Below are 16,047 nucleotides of genomic sequence, written 5' to 3' on the forward strand. Positions count from 1 at the left end.
CTGTGCAATTTCAGGCTGGCCTTGAACCCATGGCAATTCTCCTACCTCTGCCTCCCTAGTGCTGGGATTAAAGGCGTGCACCACCATGCCTGGTCATACTTTTTTTGAAGATAAGACCAACGGACTGGACTTTTAAAGCTGGGAATTGGTGTACCAGGGCCTCTAGACACTGTAATCAAACACCAGGCACATGTGCCACTAAGTGCGCACGTACAACTTTGCGCTTGCATCACCTTTTGTGTCTGGCTTATGTGGGATCCGGAGAGTGGAACATGGGTCCTTAGGCTTTCCAGACAAGTGCCTTAACTGCTAAGCCATCTCTCCAGCTGCCCCTGTACATGTTTTATATATCATTCTATCTTATACTTATCTGTGAATTTGTGTGTGTGTGGATGTGTTTATGGATTTGTTCTGATGACAAAAGATTTATTTAATTGAATTAATTTTTTTTTTTTTTTTTTTTTTTTTTAGGTAGAGTCTCATTCTAGCCCAGGCTGACTTGGAATTCACTTTGTAGTTCCAGGGTGGCCTCAAACTCACAGCAATCCTCCTACGTCTGCCTCCCAAGTGCTGGGATTAAAGGCATGTGCTTTCATGACCGACTGAAAAATATTTTTTAAAATATTTATTTATTAGAGGGGGTGGGGGGGAACCCCAAGGACTCTAGCCACTGCAAATAGATCCGGATGCATGTTTCAACATGTGCATCTGGCTTACATGGGTTTGGGGGAGTCAAACCTGGGTTTTTAGACTTCACAGGCGAGCACCTTAACCACTAAGCCATCTCTCCAGCCTGCTATGTAGGTTCTTTATTGTTTTGCTGAACACTTGTTTCTCCTTTGCTGATATTAACAGAAACCCTGTTGATTGACCTGTCCGGTGTTCCAGTCTGGAATTCCCTCCTTGGTTGTCTATTTCCATGCCTTCTCCCAACAAAGGACACTAAGTGGCCAAGCTTGGGTTGGTGTGAACGTGGCCCAGCAGCACAGGGTTAGGAGTGCCTGACCATTTGCTCACACAGAGAAAGAATCACTGGCAAGCAGGGCCCAGTGTGTGGCAGCGGAGGAGGCTGCCTCCAGGAGGGCGCGCACTCCAGCCCCTCACTTCCAAGCTCCCGAGGATGGCCAATGAGCTCTCCGTGGCCGAGCTCCAAGCAGAGGCCGGATGCTCCATCTGCCTGGACTACTTGAGTGACCCCGTGACCACTGAGTGTGGCCACAACTTCTGTTACTCCTGCATCCGCCAGTGCTGGGAAGGTCTACAGGAAGTCTTTCCCTGTCCCACCTGCTTCTCCCATTGCAGTGGTCAACTCAGGATCAACACTCAGTTACGCCAGGTGGTCAGTGTTATCCAGCAGCTGCCCGCCTCGGAGAACAACATGAAGCAGCTGTGTGAGAAGCACGGGGAGGCCCTAGACCTCTTCTGTGAGGAGGACCTGGAGCTGTTGTGTCCCCAGTGCCGGCTCTCCTCCGACCACCAGCATCATGACACGCTGCCCATCAAAGAAGCGGCCATGCGACACAGGAGGAAGCTAAAAGGCTACGCCGAACGTCTGCGGGAGCAAATCAAAGAGATTGAAATACAGTGTGAGTTGCAGGTTTTTAGATCTATGAAGATCAGGTTAAATATGAGAAATTGGAAGAAGGCATTAAAATCAGAATTTGAAGAACTTAAGCAGTTCTTGGATAGGGAAGAAGATGTAATGCAGGCCAGGCTACATCTTGACGAGAAGGATATTAAAGAAAAACTAAAGGAAAACAGAAACCTCATGTCTGCCTACGTGGCCACAATAAGGAACATGGTGAGTGATATCAGAGAGATGTGTTTGCAAGCAGACATGGATTTCCTGAGAACTGCCGGATGTATTATCAATACCTACGGAAGCATAGAAGCGCCGGAGGTTTTCTCATACGAGTTAAGAAAGGAGAGTTGCCGTCTCCCTCCACATTATTGTAGCCTGCAAAAATTGATCAGCACGTTTCAGGTAGACGTGACATTGGAACTTCAAAATGTGCCCCCTGACGTTGTCAACTCCGAAGATCGGAAAAGTATGAAATTAGCAGAGGGAACAAATGCATCCCCTGACCTGCCTCCTTACTATGTAACTGTCCCGGCTCGGGAGGCGTTGAGAAGTGGGAGATACTTTTGGCAGGTGGAGGTGCGCGGCTCGGGGAAGTGGCGCGTGGGTGTGTGCTACCAGTCGGTCCGCTTGGGCGGTTTCACGGCTCCGGGCGACGGCGGCAGCTGGCAGATCCAACAATCCACCAACGTGTCCGGGGTAGGGGAGGTGAGCCGGGTCGGTGTGTTTCTGGATTCTGAGCTGGGGTACGTCGCCTTTTATAATTTGAACAGTAGATCCTGTCTGTGTGTTTTTACGGACACATTTACGGAAAACCTTGTCCCTTTTTTTTCTATCGAATGTTCTTCAAAATCTCTTAGCATCAGCATTGTCAAGGGGGAATGAACTGCCTGGGTGACTGTCGTCTGTGTGGTGTTTTTAGAGGGTACTGGTAATAAAGGTTCTAATTGCACTTTGCTGTGTGAAATGGTCCTGGATTCTCGCTTTTTTCCGCAGCGTTGACAGCAGCCTGGGTGCTCCTTCTACAGCCCAAGTGGAAGGCAGGAACTCCCCTAAACCCTATGATCTCCCTAAAAGTTCCATCTCGTTTTTCCTTGCATCTATTTGGTAACCAACCACCTTGCTCTCCCCACAACCTGTCACTTTGAGTAATTTGCTTCATATCCCCCATTTTTTTTTCCCCAAGGTAGGATTTCACTCTAACCCAGGCTGGCCTTGCCATTTTATGTCCAGTTTTTCTCTGTAAGGTCAGGTCTCATGTAGACCAGTTCAGGCAAGAGTGGCTGGCTTCTCCAGAAAACAGGCACGCCACTATTGCACCAGTTGACACATTTGGCCTGTCTGGCCAATCTTAAGGCTTGCAGGGTCCACTGCTGTTTAACACTGTTGAGGCCTTTTCTCTCCCAAAGGGCTGCATGTAGCATAGTTCTTTCCAAGGTGGTTTTTTTTTTTTTTTTTTTTTTTTTTTTTTTTGGAGGTAGGGTTTCACTCTAGCCCAGGCTGACCTCTAGAAAGGGTAGGAGAAATCCAGCTGGAGCTGAGCTAGTAGCCTTCCCGATTAGCTGACAGGAAGCTGAAAAGTGAGTTCGAGGCCACCCTGAGACTACATGGTGAATTCCAGGTCAGCCTGGGCTAGAGTGAGACCCTAGTTCAAAACAGTTTGAGATTGAGCGTGATAGAAAGAGGTGGATTGAATGGGCATGCCATGGCCTTTAGCCACTGCAAAGCAACTCCAGACGCATGCATCACCTTGTGCATCTGGCTTTACGTGGGTACTGGGGAATCTAACTCTGGTCTTTAGGCTTTGCAAGGCAAGCGCCTTAACCACTGAACTATCTCTCTAGCCCTACTTTGCCCTTAATAAAAACAAAAAGGAGCCGGTGTGTGGCACACACCTTTAAACCCAGCACTTGGAAGGCAAGGATCACTCAGTTCAAGGTCACCCTGAGACTACATGGTGAATCCCAGGTCAGCCTGGACTAGAGTGAAACCCTACTATGAAAAACCAAAAAAAAATAAAAAAATAAAATAAATAAAAAAAATAAATAAAAACAGAAGAATGCTTTGTACAATACACATTGATTCAGTGAAGAAACCTCCAAAAACATCACGCCCATATTGATTCATTAATAGAAAACAGGTCAATGGAACTATTGTCCCTCCCTTGTGTTGGAAATCAAATTCAATACCTCACACATGCCTGGCAAGTCCCCTCCCACCCCATGGGTGACATTATAATCCATCAGAGCTATCATGGGAGATATTGGGGCCCCGACTGTGGAGAGGCAGCTGTTATGCTCGGATGGGTGACGGGGCCGGCCTTGCAGGAGTCTGGGATGGTGGTGCAGCAAGCTGCCCTGTTCTGTCCAGGCTGGCGGGGTCACCTGCCATGGGGTCTCAGCATTGCCTTCCTGGCTGCTGGGGGAGACTGGAAAGCTGTGGCCTGTCACAACTGGGATGCTCCTGTGTTCATGTTCCCAATAGCTGGGAGTTTCAATGCACACCCATGTAAGGGAAGTCACCGGGTGTGTGTTGGGGGTAATGGAGTACTGCGTCAAGAGTCAACACACAGCATGCACGAGGCTGCGGTGCAGAGTCCTACGGTGCTTCCTGAGCGTAAGGCTGATGGTCCCAATCCCAGCCACGCACAACTTGGGCCAGGTGGGGGAATATATACCTGTAATTATAGAACCTGGAAGGGAGAGTCAGAGCCGGGTGTGGTGGCGCACACCTTTAATCCAGAGGCAGGAGGATCGCTGAGTTTGTGGCTACCCTGACACTACATAGTGAATTCCTGGTCAGCCTGGACTAGTGAAACCCTACCTTGGGGGAAGGAAATTCAGGACTGGGTGGAGCGGCGTAGGTGAGCGACCGGTGGTGTGCCCTTTGGCGCCTGAGGCCTGGGCGGCGAAGACCGACGGGCCTCCCTCCGCCGCCGTCCTGCACCGTCGCCTTCTTGCAGGCGTCCGAGTGACGGGCCCGGTGAGCAGGAGCGGCCTCGGTCCTCGCTCCCGCCGCTCTCCCCTCCGCGCTCTCCCTCCGGCCCTCTTGGTCTCGCTTCGGTCTCCCTCCCTCGTCCGTCCCGCCCGGCCGTCCTCCCCTCCCATCGTGGCCCCTCTGGCCGCCGCCGCCCCGAGCTGAATTTCCCTTGGCTGCTGCAAGCCAAGCCGGGGTTGGAGCGCCTGCAGGCGGGTCACGGCCATTCCTGGGAGGGCAGGCCGGCCTCCCTGCAGCCGCCTGCCTGGACATGACGTTTGCACGAGGTCTGAAGAGGAAATGTGGTCAGGAGGAAGGTGGGGAGGGCTTTGCCAGCGTCCCTTCCTATAGTCTGCAGCGGCAGTCACTTCTGGACATGTCCTTGGTCAAGCTCCAACTGTGTCACATGCTGGTGGAGCCCAACCTCTGCCCCTCTGTCCTCATCGCCAACACAGTCCGGCAGATCCAAGAGGAGATGAGCCGGGATGGTGTGTGGAATGGGATGGTGCCCCAGAATGCAGAACCGGCACCTCTTGACCGCCTGGTGTCTACAGAGATCCTATGTCGCACTGTGAGGGGCCCGGATGGGGAGCACCCTGCTCCTGAACTGGAAGAAGGCCCCTTGCAAGGCCCAGCTTCTGAACTTCCCACAGTCAACTCAACACATGGGCCAAGGAACCCTCAGAGTAGCCAGCCTTTGGGAGATGGACAGCCCTCAGGAAAACAGAGGAAGCTTTCAGAAGTCATTGGACCAGATCTTTGAGACGCTGGAGAACAAAAATCCAAGCTCTGTAGAGGAACTTTTCTCAGATGTGGACAATTCCTACTACGACCTGGACACGGTATTGACAGGAATGATGAGTGGCACCAAGCCGGGCATCTGCAACGGGCTGGAGGGCTCTGCTGCAGCCGCCCCACCTCCCAGCTCCACCTGCAAGTCTGACCTGGCGGATCTGGACCATGTGGTTGAGATTCTGGTAGAGACCTGAGGGGGAAGGCCCCTGACAAGGACAAGGTCATGCATCCTCAACAACATCTCACGTGTACTGTACCCACACCCACACACAGCCAGGAACCCATTCCTGCTCACTTGTTGATTTAAAAAATATCTTGGGATGATTGTTATTAGCAAGGGCTATAGCTGCTAGGCCTGTCCCACTCTCTGGGAAGGGCAGAACAGAAGCTGTCACCAGGAACTGGAGCTCACTGAAGGCTTCTTGGGCCTGGACCAGGTGACATTCACAGCCCTGAGCTCATTTTCCCTGTTGCGTCAGGGTGGTGTCACATAGGGATGGCAAGCCACAGCTGAGTCCTGTCCTTTTTTAAAGTAGATAGATGACCTTTCTAAAATTAAGTTTTCTATGTTTTGACAATATTTTTACTTAAGATATATATTTTTAAAATTTTTATACTTTAGATCTTTTCAACTATTTTTTTAAAAGTATAGTTTTTCTACAAACATCCTTTGCTGCTATATTAGAAACATTTACAACTTAAAAAAGTAAACCTGGTTTAAGGTTAAATTTGGAATTTTTTGTTTGTAATGATCTTTTCTACACTCCTGAGGCAACAGTGTACGTGTGTTTGGATTTTTCTTCAGTTTTGTGTGGGACCCTGCTCCGCTCCATCATGTTCCACATTCCAGGAGAGTGGGATGGATTAGAGTCAGAGGCATGCACAGCTATCTATCCTACCCTACTTCCCTCACTATGTCTGCTATGCAGCCTTGTTCTCCTGGACTTCATTGTGCCTGATGGCTTTATTTATGCCTATTTATATGTAAATGCCACCGAAGGTCAAAAATCTGCCTGTTGGTCTTCAGACTGGGGTCTCAGGTGGTACCTTCTATTTGATTCCTAGAATGGCCCTGTACTGGTTGTCAAGAGGGGAGGCCAAATGTGCAGACAACATCCAACACTATGTGTTTCATGCCAGGGAAGCTGCTGGGTAGCAAGCATGTGTGCTTGGAAAGCAAGTATCCCATGCACCCTTAGGCTGAACAATGCCTGTGCTTGCACCATTGAATTGGTGCTAGAACATTTTAAAGATACACTTGAGTTTAAAATGAAAAGGTCTGAACTGTATTCATTGTATGGCCCCTTGATCCTGGTGTGGCTGCACCAGCTGCTTGTACTTCCAGAGGGTCCTTTTGCCTGCTCAGACGTTGGACTCTCCCATGTCCATGTTGCCTGCTTTTCTTGACTTCCCTATTTCTGAACCTCAAAGGTTTGTTTCTTGCATATGGCCATTTAAAAAAAAAAATACCAACAATGTAACAATGTAAACCTCACTTTATTCAAAAAGAATTATCCCACAAGCAAGAAAAAAAAAAAATTCAGGACTGGAGAAATAGCTTAGCAGTTAAGGCACTTGCCTGCAAAGCCATAAGGACCCAGGTTCAATTCTCCGAGACCCATGTAAAGCCAAAGAGATGCATGCATCTGGAGTTTGTTTGCAATGGCTAGAGGCCCTAGTGTGCCTATTCTCTTACATGCACATATCTGTTTCTTTCTCTCAAATAAAAATTTAATAAGATTCAAAGTTGGAGGATTTCTGTGAGTTCAAAGCCACCCTCACACTACATAGTAAATTCCAGGTCAGCCTGGGCTAGAATGAGACCTTTTAAAAAAAAAAAAAGCTGGGCATTGTGGTGCATACCTTTAATCCCAGCACTTGGGAGGCAGAGGCAGGAGGATCGCCTTGAGTTCGAGGCCACCCTGAGACTACATAGTGAATTCCAGGTCAGCCTGGACTAGCGCAAGACCCTACCTCGAAAAAACAAAAAAACCAAAAAGTTAAAGTCAGGGGCTGAAGAAATGACTCAGCAGTTAAGAACCCTTGCTTGCAAAGCCTAATGGCCCAGTCCCATGTAAAGCCAGATGCACAAAGTGGCACATGCATCTGGAGTTTGTGTGCAATGGCAAGAGGCCTGGCCCTGGTGTGCCCAGTCTCTCTCCCTCTTTCTGCTTGCAAAGTAAAAAAAGTTTTTATTGGCAACTATTAAATATACTTTTCAGGCTGGAGAGATGGCTTAGCAGTTAAGTGCTTGCCTGTGAAGCCTAAGGACCCCGGTTCGAGGCTTGGTCCCACATTAGCCAGATGTGCAAGGGGGCGTATGCGTCTGGAGTTCATTTGCAGTGGCTGGAGGCCCTGGTGCCCCCATTCTTTCTCCCTGTGTCTGTTTTTCTCAAATAAGTAAAAAAGAACCAAAAAAATTTAAAAAATATATATATTCAATTAAGAATTTCTAGGCCGGGCGTGGTGGCACACGCCTTTAATCCCAGCACTTGGGAGGCAGAGGTAGGAGGACCTCCGAGAGTTCGAGGCCACCCTGAGACTACATAGTGAATTCCAGGTCAGCCTGAGCCAGAGTGAGACCCTACCTCGAAAAACGAAAAAAAAAAAAAAAAAAAAAAATTTCTAAAGCAGGCTGGAGACATGGCTTAGTGGTTAGGCGCTTGCCTGTGAAGCCTAAGGACCCCGGTTTGAGGCTTGCTTCCCCAGGACCCACATTAGCCAGATGCACAAAAGGGGCGTAAGCACCTGGAGTTTCTTTGCAATGGCTGGAGGCCCTGGCGTGCCCATTCTCTCTCTCTCCCTCTTCCTGTCTGTCACTCTCAATAAGTAAAAATAAGCTGGGCATGGTGGCGCACGCCTTTAATCCCAGCACTCGGGAGGCAGAGGTAGGAGGATCACTGTGAGTTCAAGGCTACTCTGATATTCTATAGTGAATTCCAGGTCAGTCTGGGCCAGAGTGAGACCCTACCTCGAAAAACCAAAAAAAAAAAATAAAATAAAAAAATAAAGAATTTCTACTGCGAGCCCTCACCATCCTGCATTTGATTGTGCCCATCCTCCTCCCTGTCGTCATCCTCCACTCCAGGGAAGCTGGTCAGCTGCCTCACTCAGACTTTGCATTTTCTTCTGATGAGTGAGTACTCCAGGTTTCTTCCCTGAAGGTTGTTTCAGCCACAAACCAATTCATTCTCCTGTTTCTATTCAAAATAAAAGGAAACGTATATGAAAGTTAAAAAAAAAAAATTTTCTAAAGCACTTCATAATTGAGCTCATAATTTATTTCTAAGTAGGTGCTGTATTTCCCACAACGTATTGAGATACACACACACAAATTCTACTTGTTTATAAAGCAGAGAATAAAACCCAATATCCAGAACTGCTGGATTCATTCACTGCCTTTTACATCCACCGAAAGGAAAATGAAAGCATCTCGTCAGTAGTTCACCCTTTTCAGGATGTTCCTGTGCAGACCCTCAGAGGCTTAGGGTTAGCGCCGGTGTTGAAATAAGGCCAAAGCGCGCCTTTCCTACAATCATTGAACGTACAGAGAAGAGACTGATCATTCAAATTGTAAAAGGACACCTCACCAATTTCAGAGTCTAAAAAAATGCCAATCTTACTGGGTGTCACTTTGGGCAGAATATTCATTTTCTTAGGGCCCAATGCAGCATACACAGTCTGACTGTACCGCCCAACCCCCCATACTTCATCTTGCACGTGTCGGACGTGACTCCTCCTGGGAAAAGTCTCTAAGCAGACCCCCAGGATCCACTGTGGCTTGCTGCTCACATCGACCTCCCAGTACTGTCTGCCAGAGTGGTACCCCTGGGAACCCAGGACAGCTGGGGAGGAATAGAATCTTCTGGGGCTATGAGACACTTTTCGCATCTTTCCATATCGCACGGTCTTTCTGTCTTCCGAGATGGTAAGTTTGTGGTGCGCTGTTTCAGGATCCAGCGTCACGTCTACTTTAAATTGCTGGATAATTATGTTCAGGCCAGAAAACTGTGGAAGAAGCTGATGACCATAATCTCTGATTTTGAATGAAAAGGTTTCTGGGCATTTTAAGCTTTCAAACCTGTGGTACAGAGTCTTGACGTGGTCTAGTAACTCGCGTTCCGGCTTATCACTCCTGCCCTGCACCTCCCTCAGCAGGGCCTCCAATGCCGACGCGTGATCGGAAACCGTTGTTAAGTTTCTGTTTAATTTTGCTGAATTGGCTTCCCCTTCATCTTCCAGTTGCCTAAGGAACCTTTTATGCTCGTTTTGGAGAAACAGCCGAAGTTGGTCAAATTCAGACTCCATTTCTCCTCTTTTACGTTCTACCATCTTCTTGAGCTCCAGCGACTTTCTCTTCTGCATGGTGATCGCCTTTTCCACGGGCTCCACTTTCTCCCTCCATAGCTCCACGTACCGCTGGAACTGCTTCGGCCCACAGAGCGCGGCCCTCGCTAGGAGCCCGCCAGGCTGCTGCGTGCGCGTGCTGGGGAGGCTGCACTGCAGACAGAAAGCTTCCAGGTCCTTCTGGCCGCCCTCCCGCCTTTTCCTCTTGCTCCTCCTTATGGGGAGGAGCTTGGCAGCTTCGGTCAGGTTCGCCAGTTGGTGATTACTTGAGAAGTCCTTTTCTGGACAGTGAAAGTGGCACGAAGGGCAGGGAAAACTGCCCTGTAGGCCCTCCCAGGAGGCTCTGATGCAGGACAGACAGAAGTTATGCCCACACGTGATGGTCACTGGGTTTGTGAAGTACTCGTGACAGACAGGGCAGCTGGCCTCGGCCTGGAGGTCTGCCAGGTCCGCTGCCAACTCCATTGAGGCTTCCACACCGGCTCTCTGCAGCTGCTGACGACCCAGCGAGCACTGGATGTCCCCCCTGGACTGTGGCGATGGGCTGGTTTGCAGTGTCGGCACCTTGATGTCAGCCTCTAAGGGTGTGCTTAGCTCTCTTGCCCTCAGCACCAGCCCGCTGCCTATCGGGGCGTCTTAGCTGGGCTTCTGCGCTTCCCACTCTAGGCTGTCTTCTTCAGCGAAGTTGCATGTCCAAGAAAACGAGCACTTCCTATGGGTGAGAAAAGGCATGGAGAGATGGCTTAGTGGGTAAGCAAAGCCAAAGGACCCAGGTTCGATTCCCCAGTGTTCATGTCACCCAGATGCACATGGGTGCGCATGCATCTGGAGTTCGTCTGCAGTGGCTGGAGGCCCTGGGGCGGCCATTCTCTGCCTCTTTCTCTCTCTCAAATCAATAAATAAATAAGAATTATTTGAAAAAAAAATTATTTGCCAAGCATGGTGGTGCACGCCTTTAATCGCAGCACTTGAGAAGCAGAGGAAGGAGGATCACCAAGAGTTTGAGGCCACCCTGAGACTACATAGTGAATTCCAAGTCAGCCTGAGCTAGAGTGAGACCCTACATCAAAAAACAAAACAAACAAAAAACCCAGAAGCCAGGCATGGTGATGCAGGCCTTTAAGCACTGGGAAGGTAGAGGTAAGAAAATTGCCATGAGTTCAAGGCCACCCTGAGACTATACAGGTCAGTCTGGTCTAGACTAAGATCCTAACCCTACCTCAAAAAAAACAAAACAAAACAAAACAAAAAAAAACAAAAAAAAAAAAACAACAACACCAAAACCAAACAAAAAGCCCAGAAAAGAAAATTTAGGCTCTAAAACCACCAAAAAACACTGGGTAGAAGTTCTTGGAAGGAATATTCATATTGTAGAGGTTTACCCCACACACTATTGTTAGAACAACAAAAAATCAGCATGTAGTGGCTCATATCTGTAACTGGGCACTGGCACTGGGTACTAGGGAAGTGGAGGCAGGAAGATCAAGCTTTGGCTGCATGCTGAGTACCAGGCCAGCCAGTCCTACATGAGACCAGTTTCAAAAGAAAACCAGACGTGTGTGGGGGTGCACACCTTCAATGCCAGCGCTCAGCAACAAGAGGTAGGAGGATTGCTGAGTTCAAGGCCAGCCGGGGACTACATAGTGAGCTCTAGGTCAGCCTGGGCCAGAGTGAAAACCTACCTTGAAAAACCAAAACCCAAACCAAACCAAAAATAGCAAGAAGTAGAAGCAGCGTCTACAGTTTTAAAACGTATAGCCCTGAGCGGAACATCTGAAATGCTCTCTCCAGAACTTTGCAGAAGATGGGGTGCAAGGAATGTAAGAACTGGAGACGGGGGGGGGGGGGGGGATTACTGGGAATGCTGTCTGTGGATTCAACATGGCGGTTAGGCTCATGAACTCACAGCAGCTGTGGTTTCCTGGCACAGATGAGGCAGGGCTCATGAGACCCCACTCTCTCAGTTGTCCACAGGTAATTAACACATCTGTCATGGGGGAAACCAAATTGGACTGGAGGCCCGCTCCATGGGAGGGAATACATCCCTGATACTGAAAACCTACAACAGGGGTAGTCAGGAGCCCTAGGGGTGTAACATGTGCTGCTGTCTGGCTAAATGTATATATACTATGCTCACCAAACTGCCCAGTAAGCATTTCTCTTAATGTGCACACCCATATATTAATGCTACTCTAACTTTTGGTTAGAGAAGCTTCTCTTTCAGGTGGCAGTGACCTTGGGATGACTCAGAAGGCACCATGGTGTTGAGAAGAAGTGACAGAGGAGTGCTCAGCAATGAAATATCTCTATCACACCTTCCAAGATTCAGGGTCTATTGCAGAAGAGGTGGTGGAAAGAATGTAAGAGCCAAAGGAAGGGTAGGACTCCTTACAACGTGCTCCTCCAGACACAAAGTGGCCTGGATATCCATGACGTCACAGTGCCTGACACTACCTACACAAGACCATCACAATAGGAGGAAAAGATCATGACATCAAAATAAAAGAGAGACTGGCTGAGAGGGGGAGGGTATGTGATGAAGAGTGGAGTTTCAAAGGGGAAAGTAGGGGGGATATTGTTTATAATCATGGATGTTGTCAACAAATAAATATATTAATTAATAAAAAGAACAGCCCCTGGGGAGGGGTCATGCTAATTAGTGGGCAGCAAAGGGTAGGGTTCCCACATTCTAGTGACTTCCCATTCTGCTCATGCAAGCAACCCTAACCTAACCTGGTGGTGGTGGGGAGCAAGTAGGAAGGAATTAAAAAAAAGGAGGAACGGGATAGGATAGGTTGGGAAGAAGGGCTTTAGTGGGAGAAAAGAGCGTAATAGCAGCTGAAAAGATCAAAATACACTATATGTAGGTATTATATATATATGTAATTTTTATATATGTAGCTTGGGACCATTCCCAGCTTTTTTTTTTTTCTTTCTTCGAGGTAGGGTCTAGCTCTAGCCTAAGCTGGAGTTCACTATGTAGTCTCAGGGTGGTCTTGAACTCATAGCAATCCTCATATCTCTGCCTCTGGAGTGCTGGGATTAATGGCATGTGCCACCACGCCCGGCTCCTCCCAGCTCTTGCTAAACTCTCCTAAATCCTTCAGGGTGGGGGAGGTGACTTAGCAGGTGGAGTGGCACTTGCTTGCAAAGCTGCCAGCTTGGGTTTGATTACCCAGTACCCATGTGAAACCACACAAAGTGGCGCATGCACCTGGAATTCATTTGCAGTGGTAAGAGGCCCTGCCATGCCCATACTTCTTTTTAGCTCTCAAATTTTAAAAAAAAAATTTTTTTTTTTCCGAAGTAGGGTCTAACTGTAGCACAGGCTGATCTGGAATTCACTATGTAGTCTCAGGGTGGCCTCAAACTCATGGCAATTCTACTCTGCCTCCTGAGCATTGGGATTAAAAGCATGTGCAAAACCACCTAAAAAATAAAAATATTTTTATGGGCTGGAGAGATGGCTTAGTGGTTAAGAGGCTAGCCTTGCCAGGCATGGTGGTGCACACATTTAATCCCAGCACTCAGGAGGCAGTGGTAGGAGGATGTAAATTCAAGGCCACCCTGAGACTACATAATGAATTCCAGATCAGCCTAGGCTACAGCAAGATGCTACCTCAAAAAAAAAAAAACAAAAAACAAAGGCTAGCCTGCAAAGCTTAACAAACTGATTTCAATTCCCCAGGACCCATGTAAGGCCAGATGCATGTGTCTGGAGTTCATTTGCAGTGGCTGGAGGCCCTGGCGTACCCATTTTCCCTCTCTGCTTGCAAATCAATAAAATAAATTATATATAAAACCTTACATAATGGCCAGAAATGGTCCCACATGCCCTTAATCCCAGCATTCAGGAGGTAGAAGTAGAAAGATTGTTATGAGTTTGAGGCCAGTCTAGGACTACAATAAGACTCTACCTTGAAAAAAAAAACACCAAAAGTAAAAAAAAGAAATACATGTAACTAGAGAAAAAGCAATATGGCAAAAAGTTAATTGTTGAATCTAAGCAAAAAGTGTATCTGTTCATTACAAACTTTCAACAGTACATTTGAAAATTTTAAATATCAAGGTAGAGCTGGGCATGGTGGTGCACACCTTTAATCCCAGCATTTGGGAGGCACAGGTAGGAGGATCACCATGAGTTTGAAGCCACCCTGAGACTACACAGTAAATTCCAGGTCAGCCTGATGTAGAGCAAGACCCAACCTCGGAAATCCATCAAACAACAACAAAAAAATCAAGGTATAAAAATATTCTGGACTATTTTTTCAAAGTATCTATCCAGAGGGCTGGAAGAGATGGATCAGTGGCTAAGGCATTTGCCTGCAAAGCCTAACAATCCAGGTTCGATTCCCCAGTACCCACATAAAGCCAGATGCAGAAAGTGGCACATGCATCTCGAGTCTCTTTGCAGTAGCTGGAGGAGGACCTGGTATCCGTCTCTCTCTCTCTTGAAAACAAAAATATTTGAAATAAAATAAAGATATCCTCCATACATAATTTCCTGCAAACAAAATCTCACTCCCAAGTTTGTAAACCATATAGCCATGAATACATGAATACTCCTTCTCTTACGGGGCAGTTTCAGATCTGGTCTTTCCCCCTTTGTCATAACCTAGCAACAGTGAAACAATTGGTATAGACACTGTTCTGTTGTATGAAAGTGGCTTTGTCTTGGTAATCTACTAAGCTCTTTTACCTATAATTAATTAATTTATATATTGATTGATTTCTTTAAGTAGGGTCTTGTTCTCTAGCCCAGACTGACCTGGAATTGACTATGTAGTCTCAGGCTGGCCTTGAGCTCACAGCGATCCTCCTACCTCTGCCTCCGGAGTGCAGGATTAAAGGCGTGCGCCACCACACCCGGCTTAATCCATTTTACTACAAACTTTCTCTTTGCAGGGCTAGGAAATGGCCCAATGATGAAGGTGCTTCCTTGCAAAGCCTACTGGCCCAGTTTCATTCCCAAGTACCCATGGGAAGCAAAAAGTGACCCATGCATCTGGAGTTTATTTTCAGCAGCAAGAGCTCCTGACTTGTCCATACTTTCTCTTTCTCTAATAAATAAAAATATTTTAAAAAAACAAACAGAAAAAAACCCAAACAAATAGTGATACTAGAATATCTTCACAAATTATTCCCAAACTCAAGGCTTGAATCAATGTCATGGGACTGGACAAAACAATGTTATCACAACAGCAGGCTATATGGCGCTGTTTCACAATGTAAGGACTAACAACGACATTGGCTTTAAAAATCCTGGTTCACTTATCTGCTGTGTATTTTATGTTTTAATGTTTTTCAAGATAGGAACTCACTCTAGCCCAGGCTGACCTGGAACTCACTCTATAGCCCTAGTTGACCTAAAAACCCACAGCTCTCCTGCTAGCTCAGCCTGGTGTCATCACGCCCGGCCTCAAATTTTATTTCTTTGACTTCCATGGCTGGAGAGATGGCTCAGCGGTGAAGCACTTGCCTGTGAAGCCTAAGGAACCCGGTTCGAAGCTCAATTCCCCAGGACCCACATTAGCCAGATGCACAAGGGGGCGCTCGCGTCTGGAGTTCGTTTGCAGTGGCTGGAGGCACCGGGGCACCCATTCTCACTATCTGCCTCTTTGTCTGTTAAATAAATGAATAACTAAATAAATAAAAGAAAAAGTTACATCCAGACCTGGTGTTGCAAGCCTGCAAACCCAGCTACTTGAGAGGTTGAGGCCTGACTGAACAACTCATTCAGATTTTGTCTTTAAGGAGAAAAAATCTCAGGAGGCAGAGGTGAGTTCAAGGCTAGTCTGAGACTACATAATGAATTCCAGGTCAGCCTGGGCTTGAATGAAATCTTACCACAAAAAAAAAAAAATAAAATAAAAAGTAAATTGGGGAGGGTATAGTGAGAGAATGCTTGTCTAGCATCCAGAAAGCCCTAGATTCAAATAAAAGTAATACATAAGTCGGACTGAGAGAATGACGGAGAATTCTTCAGTGGGTACACAGCTTCAGTCACCAGTGCGTTTCTCCTTTTTCTTCTGTCTCCCAGATAGGCTCTCACTGTAGCTCAGGCTGACCTGGCTGGTCTCCAACTAACAGTGATCCTCCTGCCTCTGCCTCCCTAGCGCTGGTATTAAAGGCGTGCGCCACCACACCCAGCATTTTTTTTTCCTTTTTCTTTTTTATTCAAGGTAGGGTCTCACCCAAGCTGACCCGGAATTCATTATGTAGTTTCAGGATGGCTTCGGGCCATGGTGATCCTCTTACCTCTGCCTCCCACGTGCTGGGATTAAAGGTGTGCACCACCACGCCTGGCTTTTGTTTTTGATAAAGGTGCTCTAACTAACTCAACTAACACA

The 16,047-nt window shown here is 47.4% G+C and overlaps 1 protein-coding gene and 1 pseudogene across 1 annotated transcript; both read left to right on the forward strand.

Annotated features, from left to right (window-relative positions):
• The first annotated feature begins 1,120 nt into the window (after positions 1–1,120).
• Positions 1,121–2,581, forward strand: LOC123453687 (putative tripartite motif-containing protein 75). The gene is made up of 2 exons (XM_045131299.1): positions 1,121–2,287; positions 2,576–2,581. The coding sequence occupies exons 1-2, from the start codon at positions 1,121–1,123 to the stop codon at positions 2,579–2,581; spliced, it is 1,173 nt and encodes a 390-aa protein (XP_044987234.1).
• Positions 2,582–4,880: 2,299 nt separating this feature from the next.
• On the forward strand, positions 4,881–5,732 carry LOC123453755 (annotated as a pseudogene).
• Positions 5,733–16,047: the final 10,315 nt, after the last annotated feature.

This window comes from Jaculus jaculus, chromosome 12, assembly GCF_020740685.1.
Source record: "Jaculus jaculus isolate mJacJac1 chromosome 12, mJacJac1.mat.Y.cur, whole genome shotgun sequence".
Lineage (NCBI taxonomy): Eukaryota > Metazoa > Chordata > Mammalia > Rodentia > Dipodidae > Jaculus > Jaculus jaculus.

What these genes read in the sequence shown, in the direction of transcription:
- LOC123453687 (XM_045131299.1), top strand. Translation starts at nt 1,121, where the DNA reads ATGGCCAATGAGCTCTCCGTGGCCGAGCTCCAAGCAGAGGCCGGATGC.